Below are 20,518 nucleotides of genomic sequence, written 5' to 3'. Positions count from 1 at the left end.
ACATCTATCCATCTATCCATCTATCTATCTATCTATCTATCTATCTATCTATCTATCTATCTATCTATCTATCTATCTATCTATCTATCTATCTATCTATCTATCTATCTCTATCTATCTATCTATCTATCTATCTATCTATCTATCTATCTATCTATCTATCTATCTATCTATCTATTAGTCAACCAAAACACATGTAAATAATATTTAATTCATCAAGTTTTTTTAAACGTATGCAAATCCAATATCTAAATGCAAATACAGCAGCATTGACGTAATATAAAATGACGTATTGACAATACATTTCCAAGAAATTCAAGAACCCAGACAGACAAGCGTGACTGTGAATATTTCCATATCATGCATGCATTAATATTTCCCCTCCGGAGCCCAGGAAGTATTGTCCGCAGCGAGAGGAAGGACAGCACAGCCCCCCGCACCACGGCGGCGCGACCTTTGACTTCTCACAGGCTTATCCATGCTCCGTCCACCTTCTCCCGGCCGACACAAATCCAAGCTCGAAGCCTTTTAGAAGGGATTTTCTGCCACACTCAATCTCCTTGCTTTGCTAAAAGTGCGAGAGGAAAAAAAACAGCGCAAGTGCCAGAGACCTTTTAGTGCTCAACACCATCATCTCTTACCGCATGTTTGGATACAAAAACTCTTAGTGGAGGCACAGTAAGCTCAGAAGAATACAGGCCGATGAAAGTCCAGTGCAGCTGCACTCCTGTTAATTATAGTGCAGTCGCACCACTGACACGAATGCGCTTTGACAGCCTGCTGACGGACTTAATGCACTCTTCCTTTCACTGCTTTGTTCGATGCTTCTCTTGCAGGAAAAAGAAAAAAGTTCCGAGGTCCATGGTTCAAATCCCGGCCCCGCCTGTGGGGAGTTTGCATGTTCTCCTCGTGCCTGCGTGGGATTTTTTTCCACATCCCAATGACTTGCAACATTAATTGGATGCTCTAAATTGCCCCTCGGTATGTCTCCATGTGCCCAGTGATTTGCTGGCAACCAGTTCAGGGTGTACCCTCCCACCTGCCAGATGATAGCTGCGATAGGCATCAGCACTCCCGCGACCCTTGTGAGGATAAGCGGCTCAGAAAATGGATGGATGGATGATTTAAACCACCCATTATAGTAACAATAATAAATGTCAGCAAGAGGGAGGATATGTCAGACATGATTGATTGACACTGCATTGATTTCTGACATCCGACTCCTACCTAATAGAGCATTCAGACTCAAGCTCAAAAGGCAAAATGATTTATGAAATTTCCCACTCACCTCTAGCTGTCATGAATCAATGAATTGCCATCAATCAACTGTGTTTTGACACTTTCTACCGCTGAGATTAAAGGATAGAATGATTCATGGTCCCAACTCTCCCAATAATACCATAAAGACCCTACGTGTATACACAGCAATCCATTCCTAGCATTCTCTAAACCACTTATCCTCACGAGGGTCGCGAGCGTGATGGTGTCTATCCCAGCTGACTTCAGGTCAACATCGATGTAATTAAAGAGGAAGAACACACATGTTTTGTCTCAAAATATAACTATGTAAGCGAACTGTTCATTCATGTAATATTTTAAAATATAAACAGAAATCGAACAACAATAATGGATAATAGATGACTGGATATTTAAACATGAACATCAATTTCCACACATCTTGTGTGCACGCAGTCTCTCTCATTCCCCAAATGTGTTTTTGCCCCTCACACTCTCCGATGATGTAACTCTTTTTTTTTTACTATTATTATTGCAGCAACATGCACAGCGACGAGCGAAACGTGTCACAACACTCCACTCACCGCTTTCCACTTTCTGTTCTTTTCATCATACTCCAAAACAGTTACAACAAAAAGGGTGCACCGAAATAGCAATGCATATTAGTATTTATCGTTTAATCAAATGCAAGGCCTCTGATGGCTTTGAGAGGTTGAATCGAAATTTGCTGCTTTTGTTTTTGTGTATGTTTTGCGTAGTTTATACGCAACTCACAGAAATTTGCTAAATTTCCGTATATACTCTCAAGTCGTAATGCCTGTTTTAACAAATTGGATTAAAAGGGATTTTTTTTTTATTGAAAACTTCCTTTCTCAGGGCACTCCGGTTTCCTCCCACTTCCCAAAAACATGCAACATTAATTGGACACTACAAATTGCCCCTAGGTGTGATTGTGAGTGCGGCTGTTTGTCTCAATGTGCCCTGTGAGTAGCCGCCACCTGCCAGATGATAGCTGGGATAGGCTCCAGACACTCCCCGCGACCCTTGTGAGGATAAGCGGCAAAGAAAATGGTTGGATGGATGGATGGGTGGATGAAAACTCCTGTTTAAATGATACTTTTTGGTTTAACCTTGGCGGCATGGTGGATCAGCTGGTAAAGCGTTGGCCTCACATTTCAGAGGTCCTGGGTTGAATCCCGGACCCGCCTGTGTGGAGTTTGCATGTTCTCCCCATGCCTGCGTGGGTTTTCTCCGGGCACTCCGGTTTCCTTCCACATCCCCAAAACATGCAACATTAATTGGACACTTTAAATTGGCCCTCGGTGTGATTGTGAGTGTGGCTGTTTGTCTCTATCTCCCCTGCGATTGACTGGCATCTAGTTCAAGGTGTACCCCGCCTCCTTCCCATTGACAGCTGGGATAGGCTCTCGCACTCCCCGCAACCCTTGTGAGGATAAGCGGCCAAGTAAATGGATGGATGGATAGTTTAACCTTCCTACTCTCTATAACACTTGACATATTCACACGCTTTGAAAGTGCGCATTTTAAAAAACTTTTCTTTGTCGTGTGAAATTGTGCATTGTACATGTACATGAACATTGTAAAACTATCAGTCAAGACTAATTTGAATGTTGCGCCTACATTCAAAAGGGTAGGATTAAATCAGTGCAGGTATGGTATTAAGGATGCTGGTAAATTCATTTATACTGGCCTGTCATTTCTCCTTTGACTTGCCAGTCTGATGTCTGATGCTCATACAGCTATAATGGAGAGAGAGAGAGAGAGAGAGAGAGGGAGAGAGAGAGAGTCCGTGTGAGTCCTGGAAATGGAAAAGTCTTGAGTCCCCTCATTCAGCCTTTAATCTACTTTAGAGGATTGCTGGGGTATTTCTCTCTGCCTCTCTCTAAAACCAGATAGCTGATATTGGCTCCGGAACAGAGCCGGAGTGAAGCCGCAGGTCGCCATTGCGCGGCAGTCGATGTCAAGCGGCTTTGTCTTGGCCTCATAACGATCCCCTTTTGGGAAACACATGACGGCAGAGGATGCTGCAGGAAGGCCCTGCTGCTCCCTGCCGGTGAGGCGCAGCTGCAGGGCATCTGTCCCCAAGACCGTCTGGGTCAGGTCAATATATTGCTGCGTCACAGACCGGAAAGGTACTGTGAGTAGGGTGGAGGGTGGCTGGAATATGGTCTCCCACATCCCAAAAACATGCAAAATTCATTGGACACTCTAAATTGCCCCTCGGTGTGATTGTGAGTGTGGCTGTTTGTCTCTCTCTGCCCTGCAATTGGCTGGCAACCAGTTCAGGGTGTACCCCACCTCCTGCCCGCTGGGATAGGCTCCAGCGCTCCCAGGACCCTCGTAAGGATAAGTGGCTCTGAAAATGGATGTATGGATGGAATTCAGAACTATTCAGAACTTTTATAAATGCCATTGCCGTCCTGAACTCAACAAAGTGATCAATCCACAGTGACGACAGGAACTGCTCCATGCTGATATTTTACTTATTCTAGTAGTTCTTATTGTGTTTTTACTTTCATTCCTGTTCCCATATTTTATTCAGTTTTAATGTGTGCACAATAGGTTCAAGTATGTGAATATATTCATTTGAGTGCTGTTTGTTTTCTGTAATAAATTGACACATTTCCACCTCAGGTGGACAATCAAGAATTATTCTATTCTATTCTATTCTATTCAACAAATTCAGTCTCAATAGTCAAAACAGAGTGAATGGATACGTCCATAATAGTGCCAAACTGATCATTATCCATGCGTTTTCTTAGCCGCTTATCCTCACAAGGGTCACAGGAGTGCTGTCCCCTATACCAGCTGTCAACGCGGAGGAGGAGAGGTACACGTTGAACTGATTTCCAGCCAATCACAGGGCACATCGAGACAAACTACTCACAATCACACCTAGGTGCAATTTTGAGTGTCCAATTAATCTTGCATGTTTTTGGGATGCGGGAGGAAACCGGAGTGCCCAGAGAAAACCCACCCAGGCACGGGGAGAACATGCAAACTCCACACAGTCGGGTCGGGGATTCAACCCAGGACCTCAGAAATGTGAGGCCAACGCTTTCCAGCTGATTCAGCGTGCCGCCTCAAACTGATCATTATAATCCTTATAAATGAATAATTTCAATATTTTTGTGTTGACGTTCTTTCGTATAAAGTGGGTAAATACATCGTACAATCATATCATACAACAACTGATTCATAAAGATACAAGAAAAAAAGTCAACCGTTATGGGATAGAGGCATGTCGGAGGAGAAACATTCTCGTTACAAGGATAAATTTGTGTTGTTCTAAATATAGAATCGTATTATTATTATTGTTGTTGTTGTTGTGAGTCGTCTCAAATTCTTCAATTGACAAATGGCGCTCTCTTGCGGAGATGTATTACATGCCATCATACCACATCCCTTAGGGTGGCGCTATTGCACCAAATATTGTTCCCGTCCCTTCAGCGTTTCGCGAAGAGGAACCGAATCCCGGAAGCTCCCACAATGGTTGATGGGATGTGTCGCTATCCTCCGCGGCTCCGGTAGTCTTCCCCCGCGCTGTCGTCCACTCCATTGTGAAGCGAACAAAATGAATTTAGTAGACGTCCACGAAGGACCATGAAAGGAATATTAAGGTAGGTCGCCGGAGAAATGTCTGCTTTTTGCACTTTTGGCGCGCGTGCATCGGTCGCAGAGCTAGCTAGTCAGCTCGCTCGTTAGCTTGTGAATTGTAGCCACCTGCCCGGGAGCAAATGGAATGTCAAGCTACTGTCTGGCACATACGCGTTGGATGTTCGTTGATCATCTGGACCTTAACACATAATTTCGCAGGTAGGGAAACTCGCCTAAATATGTACCGATCTTGCAAGTCAACAGATGTCTATAGTAATAATGCAGGACAATTGTATAGACCTGATAGTAAATGAGAAGATGGTGATTTCTTCGCTAGCCGATGATGGGAGGGGCTCCGATCTTGCTTAGCTGTTTAGTGTTATGGGAGGTATTTAGTGTTGTAATCTCGTATGGGCGTCCAGAACGTTTAGACGGAAGTTAATCAGTGTCAAAAAAAAAAATACTCAGTCGTCATTGGCGTAGAAAAACACTCAATCGAGTTCCTTGCCGAACCTGAACTGTCTTGTCAGTAAATAGTATTAGTGAAATCTGACGTTAAGTTTTATATTAACAGTGTAGTCATACTATAAGTCAACTTTTACATTATTTTAAACCTGGCAGGACAGTGTAGGAATAATTTGCACGTCCTTCACAATTAAGGACTCTGAGGTTTAAATGTCTGCTTAGACCCTCCTTTGTGGCGCTGTCGTTGGCGTTCCAAAAACATGTATGAAAGCTTCGTTAATGTCAATTTATTTTTCCTTTGGTGTGATTGCGCATCTATACGTGACCAGCGATCGATTGTTGCCCAGTCCAGGTACCTCGCCCAAAGTCAGTCGGTATTGGCTCCCTGTGTCCTCCTCGCCAATTGTGGGCACACAACTGCTACACTTCCACAAATCATCATGTGTGTCAAAAAGAAAGAAAAGTCATCGTGTACAATTGTCTGTTATTGTGTTTGATTGAAACTATGTAATGCAACTGGTAGCTTTATCCGTACTGTGTATCGGTACTCAAAATTGAACTGATACTGGTATCATCCAGGGTGGGGAGTTGGATCCCAGACCTGAATGAGGCAAGTGCTGTTGAAATTCAATGGATCGCTATTTTAACCCTTTATGTGTGTGTGCATCTGTGTATGTTTGTAACTTTAAGGTGTCTCCTATTCCACCCACCGTCGTACCCATTTGAGATCACAAGGTAGTCCTGAAGTCACACGTCAAAGCATGATTTTGTGAAGAAAGAACATTCTAAATAGGTAAGTAACTCAATTTTTGTCATTGCGAGTCACCATGCCGTCAGTGGAGCCAATCATTCAAAGCCTGAAGAGTAGCATTCCTTGTTTTTGGCTGTCAACGTCAACCAGTACGGCCTGAGTTTGAAAATTATGACAACAGAATGTTTACGCAACATGAAATTCATTAATTCGTTGAACTATACATCTTATTTTGCTATGGATGGGGAGTACTGCATATCCGAGCTCAGTGATCGCCAACCTTTATAGAGCCAAGGCACATATTTTCCAATTGAAAAATCCCATCTCACACCAACGAAAGTAAATGTCACCAAAAAAAGTGATCGATTAATTGCTGTATGTACTTCCTGCCATCTAATAGAAGAGGATTTTTTTTGTTCTGTCTGTCATTGTGCCTCACTGGCATAAATAGATGAATAAAGATACATAGTTTCTTGGAATAAATGTTTTTTTTAGTAATTACATAAAATTGGATAACTTCCCACAGCACAACTGAAAAGCACTCACGGCACACTAATGTACCCCGGCACACTGTTTGGGAATCACTGTCCTAGCTGACTTGGGTGGGAGAGCAGCGCATTCAACTCTCAACTTATTGCTTGTCAATCACAGGGCTGACACAAAGAGAGACAAACAACCATATATACTCACATTGACTACTATCAGCCATTTCGGGTACTGTATTTAGTCAACTCAGTTCACAGTGGAGCTCTAAAAGTTGAACATGCCCATGGAAAACTTGCTTTCCCTGTTCGGACAATGTACGGAAATGTTTGTTGTATCTTATGGTTCAGTTTTGTTACGGTATTCACGACACTTTAAAATAATTCCTTGCGATATTGTAGGAAAGTTCACAGTTGCACAAAGGTTGATGTTACAAGTGAGGTGAAGAGGTGAAAGCAGGAGTACGGAAAAGCCTGTCTTTTTCAACCTTGCCGAGTCCTTCTCAATAGGCTTTAGTTTTTTCTGTGTTCCCCACAGTTTTTGGTGATTGATGGGTTGCTCGTGACTGTTTTTAAGTTTCCACGGGCAGCTTTGAGCCTTGATTATTCATTTCATGAAACTGGTCCAATCAAATTAATAATGGAAGTTGAAATAATTTTGCAGAGTCAAACATCATAAAATTTGTATAATCTGTACAGGCCAAAGTAATATTTAAAATTTTGTGACTGCCAATCCAAGTGCAAAAGATGATAACCATTGTCTCATAAAAATGTATCATTAATTAAAATAACCGCATAAAAAAAGCTAAATTCTGGATACTATTCCAGAAGTTTTATTTTATGCATTGGGACTTCTATATACTGGCTCTAGTTCTATAAAAATGGTGTAGAATTTATTGGTTTTGGATAAAACAGTTTTTTTAAGAAATACATTTGTGGAATGCTTGTTTAGTTCCGGACTAGTTTGATTCACGCTTTACCGTCACGATCAAACTGTAAAAGGCCACACAGTTTTTTTTTTAAATGTGTAAAATTTAGGAAAAGTGAAAAAAAATAAACTCATCAGCCGCATTTACAAAATGTGAGTTCTCTGTTACAGAAGATTTGTTAATATACTCCTAAAACGCAAAACAAGGCATGGAATTTTATAGAATATTTTATGAAATCTGTGAGGGCTGTAGAGGGAAACATACTGGCTGTTCAACTACAAAAAGGAAACAGAAATAGGTATACGAAAAGGCAAATAGGACATCGTTTGTTGCTGGGCTAAACATGAAAATTTGAGAATTTAATCCTTTGAGTCACAAGGAGGAAGAACAAAGTTGGAATTTGTGTGAAGCTTGTGTTTTCTCCCTAATTATTACCCACTAATATTGTAGATTTTGCCACAGATTGTTATCCTGCTCGATAGTGTAGATCAGCTGGTCTTTAGGGATGGTCTTTCTCTGCACAGCTCATGAGTAAAACAAAGGATTGGTTGGAGATGATGCACAAAAAGAGGTGCCAATGAAAAGTTACTGTCCCATCGGGTTGCACTCGTAACTTTCCTGCCGATTGAACTTGTGGTGGGCCTGTTGTGCTCTCAACTGCGTACGTGACTGGTATGGGAAGCCGGTAGTTGTTTACAGAGGCTCCGTCAACAGATCACGGCTGAGGGGAAAAAAAAACGATCGATGCGGCTTGGCTTGCTACTTCGATCGAAAGTGCCGTCGGTAGTCACTCGTGCATGTGGTGAAACCAGAGAACAAGGGAAAAGGAAGGGGGATGGGATTGGCCAAGCCTCCCTGCAGATGGCGTTGTGTTAGACAGGAAGAACAGCAAAGATGCAGGTCACAAGAGAGAGCATATAGGCGGGAGTCAAAGGCTAAATATCCATCTGATGGAAACTTGAAAAGACTACACCCATCAACTTGAATTCAAGTCTACAATTTAGCCATAAAATGGTGAAAAAAATCACATATTATTTTAACATACTCCCAACTCTGTGCTCCTACTTATAGATCAAGCATATAGAACTATCGTTTAAATTGTAGTCTTGGGAAATCAACTGCAAATTTTTCATTTCAAAATTTCACACTGTTTTGGCTTTGAATCAAGACAAACAGCTCTCAAAGTTCTGCAGCTGAACCCGTAAAGCTGATACATTGTCACAGACATCAAGGCATACATTTGGAATATTTCTGCAGAGTTTGTGAAATATGAATGAGAGTCCACACATTGCAGTAGCTCTCAAATGCCAGCAGGTGTTGTGTGTGTCATTGCAATGTTCAGCAATTTTCCTAGTGGTTCAGAGAGTTAACCTTTTGGTTGCTTGGCTACGTCAAAGACGTTGATGATTGGAATTCAGATTCGGAGGGGAACTGTTAATGAGTTTAAAATCCAGGTGAGGTACGCCAGGCGTCCTTTCGTGGCAATCTTGCAAAGCAGGGCCACAGGGAGGAATGCAGGGTTTATTAGTTGTGGTGGGTTGATATGGCAATGAGTCAGTCACTGCTTTTTGAAAATTGAAGTCTGACAGAATGAGTTTTGAGAGAGGCAAGACAGAGAAGAGAGGATAGAGAGAAAATAAGCATAAGGGAAGACAGAACACTTGTCTCCTGACATTAAGCCAAAAAATCTGACATTGCTATAAAGCTGCAACCAGTAATAATTTTTTAAAACTGATAAAAGAAATGGTGACACGGTGGGTCAGCTGGAAAGCGTTGGCCTCACAGGTCTGAGGTTCTGGGTTCAATCCAGGACCTGCCTGTATGGAGTTTGCATGTTCTCATGCCTGCGTGGGTTTTCTTCGGGCACTCCGGTTTCCTCCCACATCCCAAGAACATGCAACATTAATTGGACACTCTAAATTGCCCCTAGTTGTGATTGTCAGTGCGACTGGTTGTCTCAATGTGCCCTGTGGTTGGCTGGCAACCAGTTCAGGGTGTACCTTCCTTCCTGCCCGTTGACAGCTGGGATAGGCTCCAGCACTCCTCCGTCCCTTGTGAGGGTAAGCGGCTCTGAAAATGAATGGATCAATGGATGGATTATTAAAGAAATGGTTGAAGCAATATCTCTCCATAAAACCTTTACAAGGAAGTGGAACCAGTACCACAACAGCACATCTGCGATTACCAACACAAGATAACATACCAATGTTAGCTAATCTAATAAACAGTAGCCTACCATCGTTAGTTTGTTTTGTACTGTCCGTTAGTGGTCCTAAATAGCCCCTGAAATGGTAAGAAAACATCTTATAATAAGCACATTTCTACTGTAGTTGTTGATAGTCACACTGATACCCAGACACTCAATAGTTTACAGGCCAGTTAACAGCCAGGCAACTCTGTATTCTCATTTGCTGTCACCCATGTCACTCACCAGGCTATGCCCCCCGTCTTAAAGTCATACACACTCAAAGTCACAGAGACTGAAGTACAATGTGAGAATGGCAACCCCAAAAGGAAACCATCAATACTCGAACCTAACGTTATTGGTTTATAATATAGAGAATCGAGTTTTATTCGATAAATCAAGTACGTTCCGTATCTTGTTTTATGGTGACGCATACACACACACACACTTTTCCTCTTTGTCATCACAAGAAGAAGCTAAACATTAATGACCCAGTCTGTCATTCTTGTCAGCTTGTTTGTGTGCGTGTGTGACTTTGTCTCTGTTGTCAAGGAAAAGGCAGACCTGATACCTAAAGGCTCACAAGATGATGAGGTAAAATTACATTTCACTGCAAACCCTAAAGTGTTTCTGCTACTTTAGACACATTTGGTGTGATTCCAATTACAGTGGTACCTCTACTTACAAACGTTTCTTGTAGTGAAAAATTCAGTTGACGAAACTCTTCCTTGGAAAAATATTGTCTCAAGTTATGAAGGAAATTCAGGATAAGAAAGAAAAAGCTGGATTCACCAAATTCCACCAAAGATCCTGTACCTTGGTTTGTGTGGCGCGATAGAGCTGCTCCCCATTGGATATCACCGTAGCATCTTCGTAGCATCCCATTGGGTAGGAAGGACATGAGTCTTTACCCATGATGCACTTCCAGTCGGCGTTGTAGAGATGCTCTTCCATTGGCTATCGCCGTAGCATTCTTCTGGCATCCCATTGGCTGGAACGGACATCAGTCTTTACCCATGATGCTTTTTGGTTCCCTTGGAAAATTACAACTTTTTTGGTTGTTTTATTTGCAAGTTTACGTGTAAAATTAGCTTCTACTTCCGAAAAAATTCACATTACAGGACGACTTCCAGAACGAATACATTTTGTAAGTAGAGGTACCACCGTATTACTCTGTGTGGATAGTGTTATAAGGTGCCCTCTTGACTGGGAATATTAGACGACGGCTGGAGGAGCAGCTGCCATTTCTTTAATGACATCCCCCCACCCCCTCCTTATTGACCACAGAGAGAATCAATACTCCATGAAGTAGTGTATGCTCTTTAACACTAGTACTTTCCCTTGTTCAACAATAAAACATGGTGCTTCAACACCTTAGTTTATTCAATGTATTCCTTTATTAAAGTTTTTTGGGCCAGTGTATTATAGCCAGAGGTGCTTAGAGTAGCCAAATATTGTACTCAAGTCAGAGTTCTGATACTTTCGAATATGACTCAAGTAAAAGTGAAACTATCCAGTTTCTTGAGTAAGTACTCAATGAAAAAAATACTCAAGTAAAGAGTAACTTGTAACATTTGTTGAAAGCAGAGCATCCATCCATTTTCTGAGCCGCTTATCCTCACAAGGGTTGTGGGACTGCTGGTTGCTATCCAAGCTGTCAACAGGCAGGAGGTAGGGTACACCCTGAACAACAAATTTGCCAACAAATCACAGGGCACATAGAGACAGGCAACAGTCTCACTCACAATCACACTTTCAATTTAGGGTCTCCAATTAATGCATGCTTTGGGGATGTGGGAGGAAACCGGAGTTCCCGGAGAAAACCCACGCAGGCACGGGAAGAACATGCAAACTCCGCACGCGGAGGCCGGGATTTGAACCCCAGTCTTCAGAACTGTGAGGCCAACACTCTACAGCTGTGCTACTGTGCCACCAAGCAGAGCATGAACATCAAATAAAATTTCAAAATACTGATATATGGGAGTCGACACAGACCTGCCACCATTTAAATTTTTTAACTGCCCAAAAAACAACGACACATACATTTGGCCCTACAAAAACATTATTTGCTTTATTTGATTACATAGCTCCATGAAGGGACAGCGCTGAGCCGGTCTTGCTCATTTTCTGATTTCATGAGGTGCAAGCATTTTACGGACTGAAGCTGTGATATTGATACAAGGTGTAAGCAAGCAATGGCTTAAAACCAGTCGACTCTTGCTGGAACCTAATAAACCTTGTGAGAAATGGGGAATATAAAGATTAAGGGATTTTTGCTTCTCTGCAGGTCAAATACTAAATTGTTAAGAATAAGCTTTGGGTTTCCTCTGCAGACGTTATTGTGTTTCCCTCACTCGCTTTGTCTCGGTGAGTCTCTGAGTACTGCGAGAAAGCAGACAGTAACAAGGATCATTACTGCCTCATGCACTTCTGTTGCAGGATCACTTTCCAAGAGGGACATTGATTATCGTCAAGCTACCAACATTGTGGAGTCAGACCTGAATATTCTCAACATTGACATTATTTAGCCGTAGAAGCCTTTGGTGTCTATCCCCTGTATAAACGTTCACAAACACCGGGGGGGCTTTGCAGAATGAGGAATAAGATTGTGAAGGAAGAACCTTACAGGTGATGGCACCATTTGGTCATTTATCCACATTTTAACAAGATGTTTGGCTGTGCCCTCTCTTGAGTGATAAACCTCAGCGTGTTTGTCATCAGTCATTGCACGTAAGGACAACAACTTAAAAAGAGACTTTCTGGCTATTTGTTTGAATTTGAAATTCACGACAGTCGGTGCAGCTAGTGAAGACTCTGCTCGCAACCACTCACTTTCCCTCACACTTTCCTTACAAACACAATTCCAATGATTTTAGGGTGTTTTATTAGCAGGGTGCTGGAGGAGGAACAATTAAGTAGATGGAGGCACACACTGGAAAGGAGAGGAATGAAGATTAGCCGAAGTAAAACAGAGTATATGTGCATGAATGAGAGAGGCGGTGGGGGAAGAGTGAAGCTCCAGGGAGAAGAGATAGCAAGGGTGGACATCTTCAAATACTTGGGGTCAATAATACAGAGCAATGGAGAGTGTGGTAAGGAAGTGAAGAAACGGGTCCAAGCGGGGTGGAACAGTTGGCGGAAGGTGTCTGGTGTTCTATGTGACAGAAGAATATCCGTCACAATAAAGGGCAAATTTATAAAACAGTGGTGAGGCCGGCCATGGTGTACGGATTTGAGACGGGGGAACTGAAGAAACAACAGGAAGCAAAACTGGAGTTAGCAGAAATGAAGAGGTTCTCGCTTGGAGTGAACAGGTTGGATAGGATGAGAAATGAGCTCATTAGAGGGACAGCCAAAGTTGGATGATTTGAAGACAAGGTTAGAGGTTGGAGACTTCGATGGTTTGTACATGTCCAGAGGTGAGAGAGTGAGCATATTGGCTGAAGGGTGCTGAGGATGGAGCTGCCAGGCAAAAGAGCGAGAGGAAGACCAAAGAGAAGGTTTATGGATGTGGTGAGGGAAGACATGAGGGGAGTGGTTGGAATATGCACGAGATACGCTTGGATGGAAAAAGATGACACACTCTGGCGACCTCTCAGGTGAAAGGAAAAGAAGAAAAAGAACATGATTTACCAATAATTGAATTCTTCCTTTATTTATATTTAATACAACATTCCAACTTCATTGGTATTGGTTTTGTAGTGCATGGTGGCCAAACAAGCAGGACATGACTAGTCGATCATTGTGTGTAATTTGGAGGTAATCATGGTGTTTTAGTACTGCTGTTGAAAGGGTATACGAAGCGAAAATTGGATGTTAGAAGACGATTGTCGCGTTAATTGATACATTTTTAAACCAAAATCACAAATTAGGGGTCAATTTGTCGCTTGGAATTTTTTTTGTGTAAATTAATTCATTTTGTTTTCCGTTGAACTCATTCATGCATGGCTGACACTAAAAACATGGCCCTGAATGCATTGGCGTTAGTGTGCAAGTGTACTTGTTGTATGTGTGGCCAAAATAGTGATTTGATCACATGATTTTTTTTCTTTTTTTGTGGCCCGCGAAGACGAATTGTGCGTGCCAATTTCCATGATTCTTGTTAAAATCTCCACAAAAATGTCAAATTGTCATATCATAAATGTCAACATTGAGCTATAGCAAGCGTTTTTCTGTTAACAAACATTAACAATAGTTGAATAACCCAATACCCTTGATTTCTGATTCCAAAAGTAGTCCATACATTTGATGTGTAAATATAATGATGCGATTAAAGGTTTTTATAGTTTCAGTCATAACAGGCCTCTGAGGGAAACCGTAACTACAATGTGGCCCACAAGCAAAAAGGAGTTTGACAGGCTAGAAATGAGCCCAGTGCGAAGGAACCACAAAGTCCAATTTGGCAGGAACAGCCACTAGAGACCGTAAAGATGTCAGTCATTTGCATTAAAATGTGTTAATATGATGGAATTTGTTGCTTTAGGGCAGGATGCACTCTTCAAACCACAGACTGCGAGATATGGAGCAGCACCACCCTCTGCTATCAGCAGGTGGCGATGTCGAGTCAGGGAGCCTGGCAGCCGGTGTGATGGTTGGTGGAGCCCACGTGGACCACACGGCTGGGAACCGCACGCTCTGGTTTATACAGGACAGCTGCGGTATGGTGTGCGCCAGCATGACCTGGTTCCTGGTGTTGTACGCCGAATTTGTCGTCAACTTTGTCATGCTGCTGCCCGCCAAGAACTTCTGGTATTCTCTGCTGAACGGTGCCATTTTCAACGCCCTCGCCATACTCGCTCTGGCTTCACATCTCCGCACCATGTTGTCAGATCCAGTAAGTAAGCAACGTCTATCTGAAAGTGACCACGAGCACAGCAATTTCCCAAAACCTTGTTTTTTCTGTAAAAAGTCCATCCGGCTAAATTCTGGAACTTAAGGCTCTGAAGCATAGAGATGGGTACTGAGTCTCAATATTAAACAGCCCTGAGGGCAAAATTATTCAATCCTGGAGTATCAACAAGCTCTATCCTTCATGATTCTGTTAATGGTTTTGGAGAAATTAGGCAAATTAATTTTGATATACAGTGGTGCCACGATTTACAAAATTAATCCATTCTGGAAGTCGTTTCGTAACGTAAAACTTTTGAAAGTAGAAACGCATTTTACATTTAAATAGCCTAATCTGTTCCATTGTCCTTAACATTTTCGTTTAGTCATCAGTTATTTACCAAGAAATATATTGCATAAATTCAGCCAGGGGATGTAAACTTTAGAGCACGACTAACTACATATCGGAATTTGTGTAGTTTGTTAATAATGCAATAATAAATGCAAAAAAAGTTTTTTTTTTTTAAAATTTCAGAGGTATTGATTACAAGCAAATGTGGTTACAATGACTACTCGCAAGAGAAACAGCGTTCCACTAGAAAGTTCACACTTTTTCCATATTTTGTGATGCAAGACTTATTCTAAACCTGACTTGAGTATATTTGTCTTTTTTTTTTTTTTTTTTAAATGAACATAAAATATCCCATAATGCCAAAGCAAAAACATTTTCATACAGACTGACCATCCTCTAATGCTTCTGCAGCTGAATAGAGTCCATCTTTGGTAAAAAAAAAAAAAAATCAGTTGATTGACCATTTTGAATAGCACACACCTCTATATATGGGTTCATAGTTAGCAGTGCAGAGCAGAGCAGACACCAAGCAATGAAGTCTAAGGAATTGGGCGCAGGCTTCCAACACCGGCTCCAAGACACAAATCTGGGCAAGGATACAAAAGAAGTGAACTGCCATTGAAAGCCCCAAAAAGCACCATGCGCTTGATTATTCGCAAATGGAAGTTTTGAACCACACAGGCCCTTCTTAGATTTGGCCGCCAACCAAGTTGAGTAAGCGGGGAAGAAGGGCTGTGATCAGAGATGTGAACAACAACCCTATGGTCAAAAAGGTGGAGCTCAAGTGTTCCCTTGAGATAGGAGAACCATCCAGATCATCAGGCATTGCCAATGCACTCCACCAATCAGGCCTTAATGGTACAGTGGTCAGACAGAGGCCCCTTCTCATTAAAAGGCACATGGCATACTGCTTAGAATTTGCCAAATGGCCCCTTAACGGTTCTCTGACCCCCAAAAATTCTCTCAGAGAGCTAAAACGAAACGGAACGTTTGGATGTGAATTGCAAAGGTCATATCGAGAGAAGAAGAGGCATCAGCTGGCTAACACTATCTCTACTGTGAAGGATTGTGGTGGCAGCATCATACTGTGGGGCTGTTTTACTGTTGAAGGAACTGGGCGACCTGTCCGCATGAAGGGTAAAATGGCAGTGGCCAAATACAGACAAATTATTCATGAAAATTTTCACCAGAGTGTTCTGGAATTCAGACTAAGGCGTCAATTCACCTTCCAACACAACAATGACCCAAAGCGCACAGCAAAGATAACAAAGGAGTGATTTCCGGAACAGCCCGTTAATGTCCTCAAATTGCCCACCTGAGCCCGACTTGAAGCCAATCGAATATCTTTGGAAAGACCTGTAAGTGTCCACACTGATGATGCTCATCCAGCCTGTCTGACCTTGAGAGGATCTGCAGAGACGAATGGGAGTAAATAACAGGTGTGGCAAGCTCGTTGAGACATCCCCAAGAAAACTTGAGGCTCTGATTGCTGCCAAAGGTTCTTCAAGAAAATTTTAAGCCAAGGGCATGAACACATTTTCAGTAAATTTATGCAGCAGTCTGAGAATTTATTTTTTACTTTGTCATTACGGCATATTACGTAGATTTTTTTTTAAGGGTGTGTAAATTTGTTGTGTTGGCCTGTGAACAATCTGTTCTTTATTGGTTTAACATAAAGGAAATAACATTGGTGCTCTGATGGACTCAATTGAGTACTAATCCAGTTTGTGACTTGTCCGCCCTTTGACTCCTTTAGGGTGCGGTTCCGAAAGGCAACGCTACCAAGGAGTACATGGAGAGGTTGCAGCTAAAGCCCGGTGAAGTCATCTACAAGTGCCCCAAGTGCTGCAGCATCAAGCCAGAGAGAGCACACCACTGCAGGTTCATCCTTTTATAACGGTTAAAACTGCACAACAGCATCATTGGCTCGTTCATAAATATTTCCTGTCACCGGCTTGCAGTATTTGTAAAAGGTGCATCCGGAAGATGGATCACCATTGTCCCTGGGTCAATAACTGCGTTGGAGAAAAGAATCAGAGATTCTTTGTTCTTTTCACTGTAAGTACACTGACTCACTCAAGGGAGTCCGTTCAATGACAATGACTTACTTGGTGAATACAAATGTTTATTCCAAATGTTGAAATTGATAAATTACATTCCTTCTATGTTTTTTTTTTCCTCCTCAGATGTACATAGCATTGATTTCCGCGCATGCGCTTGGTCTCAGTGGCATGCACTTTTTCACATGCATTAAAGTACAGTGGAACGGTAAGATCCTCATCATTGTCAATTCAACTAGGGAAAAAAAATGTCCTGAAGGAAAATGCGTTACATTATAATATTTTAGATGATATCAGGTCTGTGTCTGTTGACACAAACTTGTCTATCATTGAATGAAAACTATGAAAAAAACTTTGGGCTTCTTTTTGTAGGTACATAATTTTTGTCTTATGTGTGTTAAGAGTGCAGTGAATTCTCTCCCGGGGTGTCCGTGTTACTACTGATCTTCCTCTGCCTCGAAGCCATTCTCTTCCTCACCTTCACTGTGGTCATGTTTGGTACGCAGATCCACTCCATCTGTAACGACGAGACGGTCAGTGTCCACCACAAATCACACGAGCGCGCATGTGTGTGTGACTTTAATTTTAAGTCTTGTTTCCTACAAAGCAGGATGGCTCATTATCATACTCCATGCATTATTTTTCCATTTTAATTGGAAAGATACCCCTCTCTCTAGTACAATAAGGTTTGCATGGGTGAAAGTAGAGAAGGTTTAGTTGTCGTCAAGTGTACTCCATTTTGCCCTAATTGTCTCAACAGTCAATTCCATGCAATCAACCAAATGCTGAATGTGTCAACGCGGTCCATAAATCTTTGGAGTGCTTTTGGCTATGCTAATGACTTAACGAGGAGCATTTGATTCACCAAGTGTGCGTGGGTGTCTCACAGGAGATCGAACGTCTCAAAAACGAGAAGCCCACCTGGGAGCGTCGCACCAGATGGGACGGAATGAAAGCCGTGTTTGGCGGTCCGCCTTCCCTGCTGTGGTGCAATCCGTTCACGGGTCTGCGCCTGCGACGCTTGAAGCTTCTGACCCAAACTCGCCGACCTGGGTCTGAGTTTTCCATCTGAGCCCAGGCGCACTTTAATGACTCTAAAGAAGGTAATGGGGTGGACATGAGCTCACCTGGGGCAGGCCTTGCTGTGTGGGTGAAAAGGCGCCCCGATGGGACTGCAGGACTTCAGCGGACTCCACTGCCTGTCCATAATCTCTTACCAACAACTGGAAGAGGATTTTTGGTCCATGTGGTGGCGCATGCAGTACATAACTGAGTCTTTTATTCCTTTTGAGGCCATTATCTCCTACTCCTGTTACACACTGCTTTCTTTTTCTGTTTCGTACCAATAGATTGAGATGAGATTCAGAGTGAATATCTGACATTGGGGGCGAGGAGCATTATTGCCAATCTTAGAGTCGCCACACAAAGGCCAGACACTATTCGTATGACACTTCAGGGTTGAGCACAGCAGACACAGAAAATGGACGTGCGGAGCTTTGATTTGCACGTCTGCAATCAGTCTCAGCCGCTCCAGCCTGATGAGGCTTTTTCGCCATCTGCAAATGGAGGACCATATTGTGGAAAACAAGCCTCTTTTCTTCTTCCGCGGGGATGAAGTCCTTTTGCCGTGTTTTCATCTCTCGCGTCATTATTATTTATCTTGGCGTCGTTGCTGGGGCCAGTCCAGAACAATGTCTCTATCATTGCACATATGACTCACTGAAGGGAATTTTTGGGGGAGTCACATTTAATCTTACCTGAACTGGGTGGAGCTTGACACAGGCTGTTCTGTTTTGTACGACAATAACTCAGAAGATGGGGATCCCCAGCTGCGGTCAAACTTGCTCCCGCTTGTGGAAACAGAACAGTCAACAACGTTTTCGAAAGCCTCGCAAGCCCCCAGCGACCGCCATCTTTTGGAACCCAGTGGTTTTGCATGCTGCTCAGCTAACATGTGACGGGATGTCATGGAGGAGGATCCACAAGCACAGAGTGTGGTTGGCAAGAGCCACGCTGTTAAATTGCGAAACTGCTTTGCCTATTTGAGAAACCGACTCTTCCATTAGTTCACCTAAGGCCTAAAAAAAAAAACCAAGCAAACCTTTTCCAGTGTTTGTAGAACACAAACTGTAATGCCTTTTAATATCATCCAGTCAAGTGAATTCCTCCACATATTTGATAGTTTTCCTAACGTTATTTGTCGCTGCATTAGATCATTGGATGGTTTTGTTTTGTTCCCACTGGATAAGCATGGCTTGAATTCAGATTTTTAAAGTCACATGGTATCGTCATAACCAGAAGTCACTTTGTCTTCATGTGCGCGAGACTTTTTCTCTTTCGTGGTCGGCAGAAGAAGGACTCTTTCTTCCTCACTGTTTACACTATAAATGGTTTGCAATATTGATGCTTCTCAACGAATGTAAAATGGCACACGGCAAACTGCTATCAGGGGAGTTTTCTTAACACAGACCTCATTTCTCTTATTGTGCTCGTTATCATTTTGTTGTGATTTGATGCAGTCATGTTTTTACCTGTCAATGTTTTGCAATTAAGGACATCAGTGAAAAGTAACGAGGTGAAAGGCCAGCTGAACACGTGGCTATCCACGGTCAATTTATGGCTCCAAGATGGATGATGTTTAACATCTAAAGCACTGTGTATGCCCCCCCCCCACATCCTCACACCACCCACCAAGATTATGTGATTTGCCCCATCATGAAACGCAATTCTGAAAACAAATACAGTAACAGAGGAGCTGCTATAGAAAGTTACAAACCATTCAAGTCATCAATGCTCATGATTCATAATAGGAAAATGTGTTCTGCCCTCAGAAACTCACAATGTACGATGAAACAACTGCAACAGAAGTGGATGTAGGAACATATTGTCTATCGTCTATCGAGCTCGTTATTGATGGTCACAGTTTTGGCTGGGAATAAATGTGGCTGTATCAAGTAGGAGTGCTGTGTGATGACTTTACACGGATGATGTCTATATCATAAATTGTGGTTTCCTTTGCCACAAGGCTTTTTTATTATTATTATTGTTCCCTGCATTACATTACAGTGACATCACTGGGTTGTGTCACCCCGACACCTTGCAGAATAAAGGTAATTTTCGATTCAACTGAAAGATTGTACCCTCAAACTCTAGACCTACGGCTTGTATTAAGAGTATAAAGTTTTCATAATCGTGGTATAGATAATATTCTAAGGCTGTCTGTGTGAGTATAAAAAATATTGTCATTTTAATAAACATTTAAATGAAGACACTCAAGTGTTGTCTGAGTTTCTTTTTATGACCCAAAATTAACACCACTGAATGAATTTGACATTTTTTCGTAGTACTAATTTTTCAGTGACCATACACTAAAATATTTCCTAATACACTAACAACAGTTATGTAATGACGTGGTAGAACTACCACTGGCAAAAGTGAAAAGCTCATTTAAGCCTTGACTATTTTTCTAATTACAAACATAGTGTTATCTATAATCCATCCTCCATGGTGCTTATCCTCACATGGTTTGCAGGGCTGCTAGAACCTATCCCAGCCAACTTTGGGCAAAAGGCAAACTACACTCTGAACTGGTTGGCAGTCACTCACAGGACAC

General features: G+C 42.2%; 1 protein-coding gene across 2 annotated transcripts; it reads left to right on the top strand.

Moving 5' to 3' along the window:
* The first annotated feature begins 4,691 nt into the window (after nt 1-4,691).
* Nucleotides 4,692-20,176, top strand: zdhhc7 (zinc finger DHHC-type palmitoyltransferase 7). Of its 2 annotated transcripts, none has more exons than XM_061814433.1 (8): nt 4,692-4,877; nt 6,010-6,112; nt 14,150-14,500; nt 16,602-16,726; nt 16,807-16,903; nt 17,032-17,113; nt 17,308-17,438; nt 17,795-20,176. In XM_061814433.1, exons 3-8 carry the CDS (start codon nt 14,156-14,158, stop codon nt 17,975-17,977), a joined length of 963 nt encoding a protein of 320 aa, XP_061670417.1. In that variant the 5' UTR covers nt 4,692-4,877; nt 6,010-6,112; nt 14,150-14,155; the 3' UTR covers nt 17,978-20,176. The 2 variants fall into 2 exon arrangements, with proteins under 2 accessions (XP_061670417.1, XP_061670418.1); XM_061814434.1 differs by lacking the exon at nt 4,692-4,877 and adding an exon at nt 4,906-5,073.
* The last annotated feature ends 342 nt before the right edge of the window (nt 20,177-20,518 follow it).

This window comes from Syngnathoides biaculeatus, chromosome 3 (genome assembly GCF_019802595.1).
Source record: "Syngnathoides biaculeatus isolate LvHL_M chromosome 3, ASM1980259v1, whole genome shotgun sequence".
Lineage (NCBI taxonomy): Eukaryota > Metazoa > Chordata > Actinopteri > Syngnathiformes > Syngnathidae > Syngnathoides > Syngnathoides biaculeatus.
Note: the sequence above shows the minus strand (reverse complement) of the source record. Positions and strands in the feature narration are given on the sequence as shown.